The following is an 18,130-nucleotide window of genomic DNA, read 5'->3' as shown; positions in this document are numbered from 1 at the left end:
CTTTGGTCCATTTGTTTTTATTGGGATATTTTTCTTATTGCAGAATTTTAAGAGTTTTCTGTGTCCTGGAAACAAGCCATTTGACAGATAGGTGTTTTGGTTTTTTTTTCTCAACTGTGTCTAAGAGCAAAAATTTTAAATTTTGACAAAGTCTGTTTTATCAGTTTTTTGTATTCTGACTCTTGTCTTTTGGGCCTTGTTTAAAAGATCTTTGCCTAACCCAGTCTCACAAAGATTTTGTTTTCTTCTACAAGTTTTATAGTTTTAGCTGTTACATTTATATTTATAATTAATTCTTAGTTAATTATTGTGCATAGTGTGAGGTAAGGGACAAGAATCTCTTTTTTTCTCATACAGTATCTTCTTCTAGTACCATTTAATGAAAAGACTGTCTTTTCTCATTGAATTATCTTGGCACCTTTGTATAATACCTATTTAACATGTAAGTGTGGATCTGTCTCTGGTCCACTGTCTTTATGCCAAAATCACACTGTCTTGATACCAAAATCACACTGTCTTGATTATTACACCTTTATAGTAAGTCTTTTTTTTTTTTTTTAAGATTTTATTTATTTTTTAGACAGGGAAAGGGAGGGAGGAGAGAAGGGGAGAAACATCGATCGTGTGCCTCTCACACGCCCCCTACTGGGGAGCTGGCCTACAACTCAGGCATGTGCCCTGACGGGAAATCAAACCAGCGACCTTTCAGTTTACAGACCAGTGTTCATACCACTGAACCACACCAGCCAGGATGCCATATAGTAAGACTTAAAATGAGGTAGTGTTAAGTCTTTCAACCCTGTTCTTTTTCAGAAAGTTTTGGCTATTCTAGGTTTTTCCCCATATCAACTTTAGAATCAGTTTGCTTTTTTCATAAATAAGTAAATACTCACTAGAATTTTGGTTAGAATTTTATTGAATCTGTAGATCAATTAGGGAAGAATTGCCATCTTAATAATGTTACTAAGTCTTCCAATCCATGAACCTCTAGTATATCCTTCCATGTATGTTTTTCTCTTTAGTTTTCCTAAATAAGTTTTTATTGTTTTCAGTATTCAAGTAGTATATGTGTTCTGTTAAATTTAGTCGTAAATACTTATTTTATTTTTTTTAAAGATTTTATTCATTTGTTTTTAGAGAGGGGGAAGGGAGGGAGAAAGAGAGGGAGAGAAACATCAGTGTGTGGTTGCCTCTTGTGTGCCCCCTACTGGGGACCTGGCCGGCAACCCAGGCATGTGTCCTGACCAGGAATGGAACCAGCGACCCTCTGGTTCGCAGGCTGGCATTCAATCCACTGAGTCACACAGCCAGGGCCTTGTTTTATTTTTTGATGCTACTATAAATACATATTTTTTAAGATTTTATAATTTATTTATTTTTAAAGAGAGGGGAAGGGTGTGAGAGAGGAAGAGAAACATTGATGTGTGAGAGAAACATCAATGTGTAAGAGAAACATCAGTCATTGCCTTTTACATGCCCCCAGCTGGGGACCTGGCCCTCAACACAGGCATGTGCCCTGACTGGGAATTGAACTGACAACCTTTTGTGTTGCGGGATGACACCCAACCTGCTGAGCCACACTGGCAAGGGCTGTAAATGTGTATTTTTAAAATTTATTTACCAGTTGTTCATTGTTAGTATTTAGAAACACAGTTGATTTCTATATCTTGATCTTATATCTTGTGTCCTTGATGAATTCACTTATTCTAATAGGATTTCCTAATATACATGATAGTGTCATCTGTAAATAAGGAGAGTTTGACTTTACAAATCTGTGTGTCTTTTAATTCTTTTACCTGTGGTATTATCTGAATTGGACTTCCCAGTAGAGTGTTGAATAGAAGTGGAAAGAGTGCTGACATTATTCCCTTGTTCTTCATCTTAGGTAGAAAGCATTCAGTCTTTTACCATTATGTTCTTGTCGTAAATTATTTGTATAGTTGTCCTTTATCAAAGGAGGAAATACCCTTCTAGTCTTAGTTTGCTGTTTTTAGTTTTTATTAGGAATGAGTGTTAAATTCTGTCCATTTTCTTTTGCATCTTTTGAAATGATCTTACGGTTTTTCTTTTTTACTCTGTGCAGTGAAATATTTTGAGTTTTGGGATGTCAGACTAATCTCGAATTCCTACAATAAATTGCATTTAATCATGATATATTTTGCTTTTTATATATTGTTGGATTTGACTTGTTAACATTTTGTTAAGGAATTTTGTGCCTGTGTTCATGGGAGATATTTGTATGTAGTTTTCCTGTAATGTCCTTGTCTGGTTTTGGTATTAAAGTAATATTGGTCTTAAAAAATAAGTGGGGCAATATTTATTCTTTTCTGTTTTCTGAAAGAATTTGTATAGTATTGGCATTATTTTGTTCTTGTATGTGTGATAGAAATTACCAGTGAAATCATCTTAGCCTACAGTTTTCTTTTGGGAAAGCTTTAAATTCTGGGTTCAGTTTTCTGTAGTTGATATATAGCTATTCAGGTTTCCTGTTTGTTCTTGGGTCAGTTTTGGTAATTTGTGTCTTTAAAGGAAATTGTCCATTTCATCTAAGTAGAAAAATTTACTTGTATAAAGCTGTTAGTACTTTGTTACTCTCTTACTCTCTCTTATAGCCTGTGGGATCTGTAGTGATGTCTCCTGACTCATTTACGATAATGGTAGTTTTGTCACCAGTTTTCTCTGTTGGTTGTCCATTTTATATTTCATTGATCTCTTCATTATTTCCCTTTATTCACTTGGGATTTAGTTTGTTTTCTTTCTCATTTTTTATTGTAGAAGCTTAGATAACAGATTATAGATTTTTAAAATAAACTACTGTAACTATTGCATTAAGCATGACTTTTAGCTTTAGTCCACAAATTTTTTAAAATTATATTTTATTGATTATGCTATTATAGTTATACCAATTTTCCCCCTTCTCCCCCTCTGCCCAGTACCCCCCCACTCCCTCAGGCAATCCCCACACCATTGTTCATGTCTGTGGGTCGTGTGTAGGTTCTTTGGTGACTCCATTTCCTATACTGCACTTTACATCCCCATGGCTATTCTGTAACTACCTGTTTGTGCTTCTTAATCCCCTCACCTCTCCCCCCATCCCCCACATCCCCCCTCATCTGGCAACCATCAAAACACTCTCTGTAGCCATGATTCTGTCTCTATTCTTGCTTAGCTTTTTAGATTCAGTTGTTGATAGGCATGTATTTATTGCCATTTTATTGTTCATAGTTTTGGTCTTTTTCTTAATAAGTCCCTTTAACATGTCATATAATAATGGTTTGGTGATGATGAACTCCTTCAGTTTTTTCTTATCTGGGAAGCTCTTTATCTGCCCTTCAATTCCAAATGATAGCTTTGCTGGGTAGAGCAGTCTTGATTCTAGCTCCTTGCTTTTCATGACTTTGAATATTTTTTGCCAGTCCCTTCTAGCCTGCAGTTTCTTTTGAGAAATCAGCTGACAGTCTCATGGGAACTCCCCTGTAGGTAACTAAGTTATTTTCTCTTGTTCCTTTTAAGATTCTTTATCTTTAACCTTTGGCATTTTAACTATGATATGTATTGGGGTGGGCCTCTTTGCATCCATCTTGTTTGGGACTCTGTGCTTCCTGGACTTGCATGTCTGTTTCCTTCACCAAATTAGGGAAGTTTACTTTCATTATTTTTTCAAATAGATTTCCAATTTCTTACCTTTTTTCTTTTTCTTCTGGTACCCCTATGATACAAATGTTGGAACACTTAAAATTGCCCCAGAGGCTGCTTATATCATCCTTATTTTTTGAATTCTTTTTTCTTCTTGTTGTTCTGATTGGTTGTTTTTTGCTTCCTTATGTTCCAAATCATTGATTTGATTTTCAGCTTCATCCACTCTCCTGGGTTTTTTTCCCCTGTAAATTGTTCTTTATTTCAGTCAGTGTGTCCTTTGTTTCTGACTGGATCATTTTTATGCTGCTGAGGCCCTCACTGAGTTCCTTGAGCATGCTGATAACCAATGTTTCAAACTCTGCATCTGGTAGATTGCTTATCTCCATTTTATTAGTTCTTCTTCTGAAGTTTTGGTCTGTCCTTTCATTTGAGCCATGTTTCTTTGTCTCCTCATTTTGGCAGCCTCTCTGCGTTTGATTTTATATATTAGGTAGAGTTGCTATGACTCCCTGTCTTGTTAGCATGGCCTAACGTAGTAAGTGTCCTGTAGGGTCCAGTGGCACAACCTCCCCTATCACCCAAGCTGACTACTCGAGGTGAGCCCTTTGTGTGGGCTGAGTACATGCTCCTCTTGTAATTGATCCTGGATTGCTGTTGGCAGATCAATGGGAGGGATTTATCCAGGCCAGTCAGCTTCAAGTACTTGCTGTGACCACTTACCACCAACCTCCACCCTCCGTGGAGGATCAGCTGTACAGGGACAGGGTGGTGGTGCTCCAGCGTGGTCTCTAGCTATCCGCTGTGTGCACAGGCCCTGGGGTTTCTTGGGTGGTGTGGGCTAAGGTCAGCCCCCGCCTGTGTTTTGCCTGGGTCCACCCTGCATGAGCTACAAAGCAGTCTGAGTTGGCCACTACTTGTGTTGGGCTTGGAGATTCCCAGGCAAAGCCAACCTGTGAATCTAGGCTGGTTGCTGGTAGTGCCAGGCTGGGGCCACTTAGCAAGAGGTGGGGGAACTGAGGGCTCACTGAGGCTGGCTGTTGCTTGTTTGAGGGAATTCAGGACATTGTAAAGTATGAGCCAAGACCAGCCATTCCGATGGAAAAGCAGCTTGTGTGGGCCCCTGAGTTGGGTGGGTCGAAGTCTGTGGGGATCTCCAGGGCAGGGCAGTGTTAACCACGTTGTTGGAGACGCAGATATGGCACCAGCTTGCCAGCTCTGTGGCTCTGATCATAGAGGGTTCAGAAAAGTGACAGTGACCTCTGCCCACCTTTCTGTCTGGGTGAAAGCTGTCCCCTAGCTCTCACCCTGATGCCATATACTTCAGTTGCTCCCTGTATGCCACTGGTGCCTTTCAAACTGCTATCCCAGTGCTGGAGCTCACAGGGAGTGATTGTGAGTAATGAGTGTGTTCCATGTGTGGGTTCTTTAAGAGGAACTGCTTGGGACTCCAGTAGTTTCTTCCACTGACTCAATCCCTGCTGGTTTTTGCAGCCAGAAGTTGTGGGGACTTAATTTCCTGGCACTGGAACCCTGGGCTGGCGGGCCTGGTATGGGGCTGGGACTCTTTGCTCCTGAGATATCCCTCACGAATTTTTATCGACCACACGTGGATGTGGGACCAGTTTGTTCCGCATCTGTGCCTCTCCTACCAGTCTGGATAGATGTGGATTCTTTAATTCCGTAGTTGTCAGATTTTCATTCAGCTCGATTTCTGACAGTTCTGAGTGATGGTTGTTCTATATTTTAGTTATAATTTTGATGTGGTTGTGTGAGAAGGTGAGCTGTGTTTATATGCCTCCATCTTCAGTTCACAAATTTTGATGTTTTGTTTTCATTATCATTCAGTTCAAAATATTTTCTAATTTTCCTTTTGGTTTTCTTTGACCCTTATATTATTTAGAATTGTGTTGTTTAATTACCAAACTTTGATTTCTTTATGATCAAAGAAAATAACCTTTATTATTACCGTATTTTAAATTTACTATCCCATGGTATATGACCCATCACATGATCTGTCTTTGTAAATGTACCTTGTACACATGAAAAGGATGTGTGTTTGACAGTAGTTGGGTGTAGTGGTCTGTAAATATCAGGTCAAGATTGTTTAGCTCTCCTGTCTGTTTGCTGATTTTTGTGTAGTTGTTCTGTCAGTCACACAGCATTTATTTTAATAGCAAAAGATTGCTAATAACCTAAGTGCCCTTCCAAGTGGGCTGGTTAAAATAAATTATAGCATTTCCATGTAGTGGAGTAATATGCAACATTTATTAAAAATAATGGAGGGACAGGTTGATAAATTACTATGCAGCTCTAAAATGGAATGAAAAGTAAGGGAATTGTTAATATACTATTAGAGCAAATAATCTGTAACATACATTGTTCAGTGAATAAATAGGGTGCAAAATAGTTTGTGTAATATATTACATGGTTTACAGATTGAGGGCTGGATAGATGCATACATTGATAGGTAGATAGACTAGAATGAATGAACTTAAGTGTATGACAGATTACTGGAAGGAGAGACAGAAACCTCTAGTAGTGGTTGCCTCTGGGGAGAGATTTAGATGGCCAATAGGAATTGTAGGGAGGGAAACTTTTTTTTTACCCTATTCTATACAGTAGCCTCCTCTTATCTGTGGTTCTGCTTTCTGCCCTTTAGTGTATTAACAATTCCCTTATTTTTCATTCCATTTTAGAGCTACATAGTAATCTATCAGTTACCCATGGTCAACCACGGTCCAAAAATATTAAATGGGAAATTCCAGAAATAAACAATTCATAAGTTTTAAATCTCACCCTATTCTGAGCGGGTGGTGCGAAGTGTCGAGCTGCTCTACTCTGTCCTACCAGAAAGAGAGTCATCCCAGTGAGCCACTTAGTAGCCTCAGTTCCCAGGCAGCCAACACGGTGTCGCAGTACTTGCTTGAAGGAGCCCTTACTTTAGAATTATACCACATTCACATTACTTTTATTATGTGTATTGTTATCATTGTTCAATTTTAGTGTCAGTTATTGTTAATCTCTTACTGTGCCTAATTCATAAATTAAACCTCATCAAAGGTTAAGTATGTAAAGGGAAAAACGTAGTATATATAGAATTCCATATATAGTACCATCCACAGTTTTAGGCATCCATTGAGGGTCTTGGAATGTATTCTTTGCAGGTAAGGTGGACTACTACACATGTATTACCTAGTAAAAATAACTTTAGAAATTTAAATACGTTTTTAAATCTGATTTTATTTCTCTCTCATTTTTTCTTCATTGGTTGTGAAGACTGAGCGCCAGGTGTCTCGCTGGTTTGTCCAATGCCTTCGGGAACAGTCTATGCTGCTAGAAATTATTTTCCTATATTATGCGTATTTTGAAATGGCACCAAGTGACCTGTTGGTATTAACCAAGATGTTTAAAGAGCAAGGATTTGGTAGTAGGCAGACCAACAGGCATCTGGTGGATGAGACCATGGATCCTTTTGTGGATCGGATTGGGTAAGTCTGAATGAATTGAGGTCATAGAACTTATACAGGGTTATGTTATATTATGCTGATATTACAGTCCTGTGAATGGGTGAGGGGAGGCATACTGTTCACTCAGTGGGTGGGGAAATAGATGGGTGTGCTACCATGTTCCAGGTCATATAGGGAGTAAAGACTGGGATTGAGAGGACATCTTTCAAAATAAGTATTGCATTCTATTCTATTCTTTACTCTTATCTAAGAGGTTTGTCCATTCATTCAACAGAGTATTTGTTGAGCACCTATTGCAGGCCAGGCACTGTACAATCACTAAGACTGTGACACATAAGGCAGATTCGTCCCCTGCTCTCTTTGAAATCACTTTATGGACTTTGAATTTTATGGCAGTGGATATATTTGCATTTGAGTCCTGTTCTCTCTGTGGACAAAGATGCACACTTAAGCAGTGATACAGTTTCAGGGTCAGAGGTAATTGGTGGCTGTAGAAACCTTTAGGACTTGATCTGTGCTTTGGTAGGCACAAGCCACATGTGACTGTCGCTGGTCAAGCCCTGGCCCAGTGGCTCGGTTAGAGCATCCTCCCATATGCCAAAAGGTTGCGAGTTTGATCCCTGGTCTGGGCACATACGGGAATGTCTGTCTGTCTGTCTCTCTCCCCCAACCCCTCTACCTGTCCCCCCCCCCCCGCCACTCCCCCTCCCCACTTCTCACTCCCTAGAATCAATAAACATATCCTCAAGTGAGGATAAAAAAAATACATACGGCTGGTCAAATTGGGATGTTCTGGAAGTTTAAAATACATACTGGATTTAGAATACTTAGTGTGAAAAAGAATGTAAAATAACTCAATAATAATTTTTCAAATATTGTGTCTTACGTTTCACCTATTTCCAGTGAGGGTAGAGTAGCACCCATGACTTCCTGACACTCTTTTCCTTTCCAGCTACTTCAGTGCCCTTATCCTGGTGGAAGGCATGGACATTGAGTCCTTGCACAAGTGTGCGCTGGATGACAGAAGAGAGCTGCACCAGTTTGCCCAGGATGGGCTTATTTGTCAGGTGAACATGAAGCAGCCTCTTTTCTTTTTTCAGACCTTTTACAGTTACTAATATGTTTTTAACCACTCAACTGTACTGCTGCATAAAGTTTCCCTTGTGGAATTTGAGGTTCTGCGTTGTTACAAAGTTAAGTGGACCTGGGAGAAATCTAAGACTTGTCAGTTGCCTGCACAGAGGTGATAGTGGAATCTGTGAGAAAGAGTCGAGTCACTCAGGGAAAGCATATAAAGACCAAAGAAGCCCAGGGACAGAACTCTGGGGGATGTTTGTATTTCCGGAGCCTGTGAAAGGCAGAGGGAAGGGAGGAACTTTGAGATGCGTGGTTAGAAAGATAGAAAATGAGGAGAAAGCAGAGAAAGTTCAAGGATCAGGGGAAATTTTCCTAGGAGTCTCCATTTGAACATGTATTTTATAATCTTAGATTAAGAGTACCTAAAATCAGAAGGGAAAAAAAGTGTGGATAAAGGGAAGAGTACTGGAGGGGTTTATTAATGAAGTGGGTGGGGGTTTGGGAAGAGTAAACCACCACAGTGGGAGAGAGGGGCCACTGTGGATGAATGGAAGACTTGCAGCAGGATGAAGGATCTTGTAGAGGGGTCCTTATCCTCTCTGTTTAGTGACACAGGTGTTTTCTTTTTCTCATTAGGATATGGACCGTTTGATGTTGACCTTTGGGGACATTCCACATCATGCCCCAGTGCTTTTGGCCTGGGCTCTTCTCCGCCACACCCTGAGTCCAGAAGAGACCAGCAGTGTTGTCCGGAAGATTGGTGGCACAGCCATCCAGCTGAATGTATTTCAGTACTTGACCCGACTGCTCCGCTCCCTCGTCGTTGGAGGAAATGATGTGAGGCTCAGACTGCTGGTGTTTGAGCGTGAGAATGGGCAAAGAGCAGGGAAGAAACTCGTTAATGAATCATGATAATAGTAGTAATAATTGTAATAATGACGGTAATGATAGTAATGTTATCGCTGACCTTTATAGACACTATGCTCAGCACCTTCTGTGTAGTATCTTCTTTCTTGTATCACAGCTTTGCACTATGGATTGTCGTCCTGTTTTTTGCATTAGGAAATTGAAATTCAGGGAGATGAAATTTGCTCACAGTAACAATAATTGCCACTTAGTGGTGGATACAGCTTGTACCCACTATCTATGTCTTAGTCTTTGCCAGTATATATCTCCTAGAAGATACCTTTGGCGATACTGACTAGAGAAATCTTTTTGGGGTGCCTACTCATTCCACTGTAACAGGATAAACTAGAAATTTTCTTGAGTTTTGTGTTCAGGACTTATTGTGAATGTCACAGTTTAGTCAGCTTGTTTTGACATGCTGACATGCAACCTCAGCCCACAGGCCCCACTTGTTGGCACTGGTTGATTTCTCTTAGTGACAGTTCAGGCAGCTGCATAGTTCGTATTAGCACATAGAGATTCTGTTCATTCTGTAGCCTGGATGTGGTTTTCTTCCTCATTAAAACTTAGGCTATTTTGAAAATGACTCCCTTTTGATTTTAGTGTTATCTTGTAATATTTTTGGTTCCTGCTTTTTCTTCTCCCTTTGTCTTCCTGATCTTGAGACTAAATTAGGAAATTTATGAAGGTTGGGTTCCCTTCCCGTTTATGCACAGTGGCTGTGTTAGTGGGGGGGATGCCGAACCTGTGAAAGAGTTGTGCTGTTCAACGTTGCTCTCGGACCCCTTTGCCGTTACAGTGCACCACCAGCACTGCTTGCATGTGTGTCTACGGGCTCCTGTCTTTTGCGCTGACCTCGCTGGAGCTGCACACACTGGGCAATCAGCAGGTCAGTGTCTGGCTTTCGTGAGGCTACTAGCCACGTGGCCCAGCTTCGCAGTCAGACCCCCAAGGCGCCGCTGGGGAGCTGACAAACACACACCATGTTCCTCAGGTGTAATTTGTTTATTGCTGTTTGTTTTCATTCCTTGTATTATACAAATGATACATACTAAAGACAGAAAAATCAGAAAGTGCTGATAAAAAGAAAACGTGTAATCCCACCACCCAAGATAAGCTGTTAACATTTCCATGGGTTCCCTTCCAAATATTTTCTGTACACATACACTAAGTCATAATTTAAATTCTTCTCTAGAGATGTAATCACAACGTAGATACTGTTTTGTAACCTTATTTTTTTTACTCTGTAGTGCATCTGTCCTAAAATCTGTGTGTGCTAATAAATATTTTTTGCAGTAATTTTTTAAATGAAACATTTCAAACTTACACCAAAGTAGACAAAATTGTATAATGAGACCCTGGCTAGTGTAGCTCAGTGAATTGAGTGCGGGCTGCAAACCAAAGGGTTGCTAGTTCAATTCCCAATCAGGGCACGTGCCTGGGTTACAGGCCAGGTCCCCAGTAGGGGGCCCCATGAGAGGCAACCACACATTAATATTTCTCTCCCTCTCTTTCTCCCTTACCCTCTCTCTAAAAATAAACAAATAAAATATTTTTAAAAAGTTATATAATGAATCTTCATGATCTCATCACCACTGTCACAGTTGATCTTATGCATTTTTGCCCCTCCCCTCCTTGATTATTTTGAAGCAAATTCCAGCTATTATTTCATCTCATCTGCGAATATTTTTGTAAAACTCATAATCATTGTTATATCTTAAAAACGATATCTTTATACATCAAGATTCAGATTTCTAGTTTAAATGTCATAAATTTGTCGTAAGTTTGTTTCTTTGGATCAGGAACTAAATAAATGAGGTCTACATGTTACTGGTTAATAAGTCCGTCAAGTTTCTTTTGGACTTTAATCATCCTGTCCACTGTGGTAGCCACAAGCCACATTGTTGTCTAGATGCATTAATTCGTTGGTGGTTACAGAGTGGCGGTGTTCTGTCTTTCTGCTTATGTTTGGTGGTCAGAACATGGCTGTAAAAAAGAAATTTGTTTCATCACGTATACAAATAGTGAATCATTATGTACATCTGAAACTAATATAATATATGTCAATTATACCTCAATTAAAAAAAAATTTGCTCTCATTAACTATTTGATACTCTGCTTCTTTTCCTGTATTTCTCAGTTTTCCCTATTATTCTCCAAAGTAGCTAGGAAGGATTTTAAATTTTTGACATATCATTGTAAACTCATGATTTAAACATACTAGCTTTGTTTTAATTTAATCCACTGCACTTACTATTCTTATGCTGATTGCCCCTGCTTTGGACTGTAAGAGATTATTTAAATTAGCTTCTGAATCCGTGTAACCCTACCCTCACATATTTTGATAGCTCTGTTGCTTTCTGGTATGACAAACTGTTCCAGGATTATCTTACACGATTCTTGCACCATGTCTGGCATCTGCCATTTCTCCAAGGAGCCCTCGTTTCTTTCAGTGAGAAATGGTGTTTAAGAAGTTTACAACTAAATCATTGTATTCATTTTTAATAATTAGGAACTTATTTCAGAAATTGAAGAAATTGATCAAACTGGTGAAAATTTTTTATTGTTGGAGAGAAAAAAATTGGTGTTAATTGAAAGACTCAATTTCCAAAGCTCTAGAGGCTTAGAACAAGTTTTGCATCCTTTGCCACATTTGGACCCTACTACATATACCCCTAGAGGACTGGCATCAACATACTGGGGTCGCAAAAGTCCTGGTATTTGGATTTTTTTTAAAAATTATTTTGTAAGACTTTGTTAGATTCCCAGTGTGCGCCTCATTCTGGGCTAGATACTAAGGATGAAAAAGTTTAAGAGGCGTTATTCTTGTCCTGTAGAACAGTTTAGCTGATCCTAGTAATAGCTCCATTTACATGGCATTTGAAATTTACAGTTCACTTCCCCATACATTATTGCATTTAATACTTACAATAATACTGTGAGGTGAACAATATTGTCACCATTTTACAGGTAAAGAATTTGAAATTCAGGGAGTTTAATTTGCCTGACATCATACAACAGATATAACACACACCCTAGATGGAGTGTATTGTTATTTTTTAAACCCAGAGTTCATTATGACATACTGTATGAGGTATTATTGGGGTTTTTATTTCAATAGAATAAGGTAAAAAAAAAAAAAAATAAAAAGCTGGTTCAACTAAGGAAAGTAAGCCATTTTCCCCCCTCCCTCAACAGGATGTAATCGACACCGCGTGTGAAGTCTTGGCAGACCCTTCCCTTCCAGAGCTGTTCTGGGGAACAGTAAGTATGTAGCCAGGGGGAGTCATGCTGTGGTGTTCTCTGTAGCAAAAGTATTTATCGAGCACGTACTTTGGTCTTATACTAAGACCATTTGGTGAATGGTCTTATATACTAAGCATTTTATGCCCATTTTCTTATTTCATCTTTTTTTTACAGAAAATCTATAAAATAGATGATATTATTGTCACCATTTTGCATGTAAGGAAAGGTGATGCTGAGCAATGTGAAGTGACTTGGCCAAGGTTACCCACGTAGTCAGATAGCCAGGACTGGGGTCCAGTTCTGTCTGAGCGGATTCTATAGTCCACAGTAATAACCAGTGTGTTATCTTTCTGCCTGTTAAGTCTTTTTTCACATTGGGCATTTCAGGCACCAGTATTTCTGTAACTCTTTTTTTTTTTTTTTGGAGAGTTTTTATGAGTTTATTTGAGACAAATTAAGACATATGCCAAGGAACATGATCTCAAATGCTCCCATTGCTATAACTCTTGAAGGCTGTAATTGGTGGAGGTTGTAATTCCAATGAGATGTCAGAGTATATTTTAACTGGTTGGGTGCTTTTACTTTAGTGAAAACATGTCATGCAAAGGTGAACAAGGTTGTCTTCCTATAGAGAGGATGGCTGGAAGAGGTCACTGGAAGCAGTAAGCAGTCTTTTTATGGATCCTTATCAAATCATTTGTCAGTAGCCTTTTTCAGTGGAAATAAGGAAGTCTTAAATTATTAGGGAGTCTGCCTAAAGGAAAGGGTTAATTTTAGATTTTCTTGTGATTGCTGGACAGTTCGGAGATATGTTAACTTGTAGACAGAGTGAATGTCAGTGATTTCTCCCCTTCCACAATAGGAGCCAACCTCTGGTCTTGGGATCATTCTGGACAGTGTATGTGGGATGTTTCCCCATCTCCTCTCCCCACTTCTGCAATTGCTACGCGCCCTAGTATCAGGGAAGTCTACTGCCAAAAAGGTAGGTGGTTCAGTTAGATGCCCAAAGAGAGTGGGAGATAGTTTTTAGGGTTCCTTTTTGCTTTCCATATTGAAATCTCACCGCCATGGTAAGAATTAGTCTGAAGTTTAATGAAAATGCTAAAGATAGTACCACAGTATTTAATTTGTAAAATTAAATACAAATGTTTTCATTAAGTACCCACCATAGATAATGTCAGAATAAGACAAAATATAAAGTTCCTTAATATCTAACTGGAAGAGAAGAATAGAGACAAGAAATAAATAACTAATAAAGCCAGGTGATGTATAGTAAATGCCATTTGAATAGTAAAGACCATACTGTTCAGGAAAGGCAGTTATGGGGGGCGGGGGGAGGCGGTGCTGGAGTTGGGTATTAGAGAATGGTGAAGATTGGGCAAGGAGTGCAGAGGCAGTTCCAAGAAGAGTCACAGTGATGGGTTTGTAAGAAGTTTGAGAAGTCTGCGCATACACAGTCTGGCTGAAAGAGCAGAATGGCAGATGTGGGATCCTTTAGCATGTCCCCTAGGTAAATGTGTGGCTGGGTTTTTTTCTGCATGTTGGCAGGTGTATAGTTTCTTGGATAAGATGTCTTTCTACAATGAGCTTTATAAGCACAAGCCCCATGATGTGATCTCCCATGAAGATGGAACTCTGTGGCGGAGGCAGACACCCAAACTCCTTTACCCGCTTGGTAAGATGAACAAGGAGACCTTGGTTCAGGAACCTCTTTTCCACTGGTTTCTATTTAGACCTCATCTCTTCACACCTCATTTCTGTTGTAATTATTTAACGCAAGCTGCGTTTAAAGCAGTTCCCTTCTGTCTGCTGTTCTTGTTTAGTTGATAAATTATTAATCAGTTTCTCACTGTTTTACATCATTAGATTGCTTTATTTGAAAAAATAATTCATTTCAGTGTAACAAGGGAAACAATACAGTTGTACATTGTAAAAAGTTTCTCTTTGTCCACATCTGTCTCCATTGGAGAATCAGTGTTGAAAGTTTGTTATGTGTCCTTTTACATGTTTCTGTCTACTTTCACAAACTAATCTAGAAGCTGCTCTTACTGAAGCTGCTCTTAATGAGTCAGGCAGATGGGTCTGACTCATTCTTTTTAGTAACTACATAATTATTCTTGATGTTCTATTATTTTTTATCTTTTTCCTTCTAAAGGACATAGAGGCTCTGTCAGTTTTTTGCCACTACAAACAATGCTACGTTTGGTACATATATACCTTTATATACTGGCGCTTTCATTTTTAGTACATAGAATCGCCAGAGTGGGGTTGTTGGGTAAAAGGATCTACATGATAAAAGTCTAAAGTACGTGTCCACCGACATATGAAATGGATAAACAAAGTGTGTGTGTGTGTGTGTGTGTGTGTACTATTATTCAGCCTTAAAAAGGAAGGGAATTCTGACACATGCTATAACGTGGGTGAATCTAGAAGACATGCTAAGTGAGTAAGTTACAAAAGAACAAATACTGTATGATTCCACTCATATGAGGTACTTAGAGTAGTCAGATTCATTGAGACAGAGTGGAGTGGTAGGTGATGGGGCTGAGATAATGGGGACAGTTTCAGCTTTGCCAGATGAGAAGTTCTGGAGACGGATGGTGGTGATGGTTATGCACAATGTGCTTAATGCCACTGGGCTGTGCACTTAAAATGGTTAAAATGGTAAATTTCGTAATATATGTTTTACTACAATTTAAAAAATAATTTAAAAGTTAGAATAGTGTCAACTTGTAGAAAAAAGTTGTAGCAATTTATTTTCATACTGGCAGTATGTAACAGTGACCAGTTAAAACCTGTAAGCTTATGTGTAGTCCAGGTGCTCATGGAGCAAACTATAGGAGGAACAGCCTTGTTCTTCTAACCCCGGTACCACCACCGACTTACCCAGTGGCCTGTAGTCCCAGAAGGTGGTCTTCCCATAGTCACCATGTGAATGGAATATCACTGTCTGCACTCAGCTGTTTTCAGGCACGTGGAAGCACTCACTTCTCCAAATGAAAGGAGAGGGTTGTTTTTGTTATTGGATTTTTAAAAAAGATTTTATTTATTTTTAAAGAAAGGGAAAGAGAGGGAGAAAGAAGGAGAGAAACATCGATGGGTTGCCTCTCTCACACCCCCCAACTGGGGACTAAACCTGGAACTCCAAGCCCTGGCCAGGAATTGCACCGGTAACCTTTCACTTTGCAGAATGATGCCCAACCAACTGAGCCACACTGGTCAGGGCTTGGAGTTTTTTTGTTTTTTGTTTTTGAATGGAAAAGGTTGTAGCAATGTTAGATACTAGGGAGAGATCTGTGTATCTCTGTGTGATTAAATATTGGTGTCTGGAATAGGAGTCACCCTTCCTGTTGTATCCTCAGGTGTTAGACTGATTTCTCTTCCTCCCTTCCTTAGGGGGTCAGACCAATCTTCGCATACCTCAGGGCACTGTGGGCCAAGTGATGCTGGACGATAGGGCTTACCTGGTACGCTGGGAATACTCATATAGCAGCTGGACCCTCTTCACCTGTGAGATTGAAATGCTGCTTCATGTTGTTTCCACTGCAGGTGAGGGCAGCTTTGAGAGACATCATTATGGGGGAGAAAAATGGACATTCTTAGAGGATTTGGAGGATAGACAGAGAATTTCAAAATAAAATTCAGAAGCATCCAGGTTATGATTAGTGTAATTTGTTTATCTGGGTCTCAGAGACTACTCAGTGATCTTAAAGGAATTGTTTTCCATGAGGTCACGGGCTTCCTTTCCACCTAGATGTAATTCAGCACTGCCAGCGGGTCAAACCCATCATTGATCTGGTCCATAAGGTCATCAGTACAGATCTGTCGATAGCAGACTGTCTCCTGCCCATCACATCTCGCATCTACATGCTGCTGCAGCGGTGAGTGTCTGGCCACCCACCCATGGCGTTCACATGCGTTCATCTGTGGGAAGCCCTGGTGTAATAACTGTCCCCAGCTGAGGGCTGTTCTTTTTCAACATCCCTGCTGAGAGGGGGGACTTGGGAAGAGAGAACTGGAAAATACTTGTGATGGAACAAGTCGCATTATTCATTATACTGAGTATAGTGCACTGTTCTCCACCCAGGTTAACGACAGTAATCTCCCCCCCTGTGGATGTCATTGCTTCTTGTGTCAATTGTTTGACTGTTTTGGCTGCCCGGAACCCAGCAAAGGTGAGACACCGAGTCTTCAGAATAGCCCCAAAATGTCGCACTTGGTGTATACCTGAGGACACAGGGACATTTGACTCTTCTTTTCCCTTCTCAGGTCTGGACGGATCTTCGTCACACAGGCTTTTTACCATTCGTGGCCCACCAGGTTTCCAGCATGAGTCAGATGATTAGGTGAGCCAGGTCTTAGAGAGGACGGAGTATTGATATTCCCTGGGAGCACCGTGGACATTTCAGCTTCGTTAGTGTTAAAGAAGCACCTCTGTGCCTGATTAAATTAACTTTTCACCCTAGAGAAGCCAGAGGTATCTGCATCCAGAAACTTGGCTTCCTTTTCTTAAGCCAGAATCACTCTGTTCTTTTCCTCGTTGCGTGCCCACGCCAGCTCTCCGGATAGACTGGTTATCAACGCACAGGTCCATCCTACTACTTGAGCATTCTCTCCTTGCTCTCTCTCGTGCTCGTAAGACAGTGATGTTTCCTTGATGTTTATTTGACTTTTCACCTTAAACCTCTTGAGGTTATATATTGGGTTGGCCAAAAAGTTCATATGATTTTTTCTGTAAAATAAAAGACACATTTTTCATTTTCACTAAAAACTTTATTGATTTGGATATTTTGAAAATGTTGGCTATCTCCTGTGTGGTATAGTGTTAATTATTCTCAATTAATGTCTCGATCTGATCACTATCTAAAGTTCAACTGGTTACCTGACACAAGAGCATTATCCATTGAGAAATCTCCAGCAAGCACGAAACCTTGCAAACCACTTTGACATGTTTGATCAGTCACAGCACCTTCTCCATGTACTGCACACATCTTATTTATGTGTTTCAGGTGCGTTTTACCTTTCTTGAAATGATAAAGCATAATATGCTGAAGATGTTCTGTATTTTCTTTCATCTTCAATGTTAAAATGGCTACACCGATTCACCAATTTCGACTTTTCTTAAATTCATGCTGATATGACAGCTGTCACAATACAATCTAACAAAATTTTTAATTGAAGTTAAAGACAACTAAGTACTACTAGAGCCATCTTACGGAAAAAACCAAATGAACTTTTTGGCCAACCTAGTATCAATAAAATATATTCTTAATGTTTACCCTTGGGTATAAAATTGCCTTTAATTAATTCCTTTGCAAACCTTTCCCATTTTATGCCTAAGCCATGTAACAATAGGAATGTTCTGTGATTAATTTCTTACAACTATGAAATCACCCCATCACTTTTTTCCCTCTGCCTCTCTGTCTTTCCCCAGTGCGGAGGGAATGAATGCTGGAGGGTATGGAACCCTCTTGATGAATTGTGAACAGCCCCAGGGCGAGTATGGGGTCACTATTGCCTTTCTGCGGCTGATCACCACTCTTGTCAAGGTAAATTCTAGTCAGATGGAAACATGTGGAATAGATTTCCTACCCGCTGCTACTGTTGTCATCTTGTCTGCAGGCAGAACGATTGTCCTGAAATTATGGTGATAGAACAAGGGGGGACCTCCAAAACACCAGAATTATCTTCTGGAGGGTGGACCCCTTATAGTACAGGCTTCCCCTGCTATGTGACCTTTATAGGAACCCACCTGTATCAGTGTACCACCTGGCATTGTTGTGAGAGGCTGCATT

The 18,130-nt window shown here is 39.8% G+C and overlaps 1 protein-coding gene across 2 annotated transcripts in view; it reads left to right on the top strand.

Annotated features, from left to right (window-relative positions):
- The window catches only part of NUP188 (nucleoporin 188), a 53,310-nt gene that overhangs the window by 17,867 nt on the left and 17,313 nt on the right, over positions 1-18,130 (top strand). For both annotated transcript variants that reach the window (XM_024562032.3, XM_024562033.3), the window contains exons 9-20: positions 6,916-7,127; positions 8,059-8,173; positions 8,820-9,020; positions 9,889-9,978; positions 12,288-12,353; positions 13,198-13,317; positions 13,884-14,010; positions 15,732-15,884; positions 16,090-16,216; positions 16,423-16,510; positions 16,605-16,681; positions 17,770-17,884. In XM_024562032.3, the coding sequence (XP_024417800.2) occupies positions 6,916-7,127; positions 8,059-8,173; positions 8,820-9,020; positions 9,889-9,978; positions 12,288-12,353; positions 13,198-13,317; positions 13,884-14,010; positions 15,732-15,884; positions 16,090-16,216; positions 16,423-16,510; positions 16,605-16,681; positions 17,770-17,884 (1,491 nt within the window). The remainder of the gene's footprint in view (positions 1-6,915; positions 7,128-8,058; positions 8,174-8,819; positions 9,021-9,888; positions 9,979-12,287; positions 12,354-13,197; positions 13,318-13,883; positions 14,011-15,731; positions 15,885-16,089; positions 16,217-16,422; positions 16,511-16,604; positions 16,682-17,769; positions 17,885-18,130) is intronic.

This window comes from Desmodus rotundus, chromosome 1 (assembly GCF_022682495.2).
Source record: "Desmodus rotundus isolate HL8 chromosome 1, HLdesRot8A.1, whole genome shotgun sequence".
Taxonomy (NCBI): Eukaryota; Metazoa; Chordata; class Mammalia; order Chiroptera; family Phyllostomidae; genus Desmodus; species Desmodus rotundus.
The sequence above is the reverse complement of the archived record's forward strand: the minus strand, read 5'-3'. Positions and strand labels throughout refer to the sequence as shown.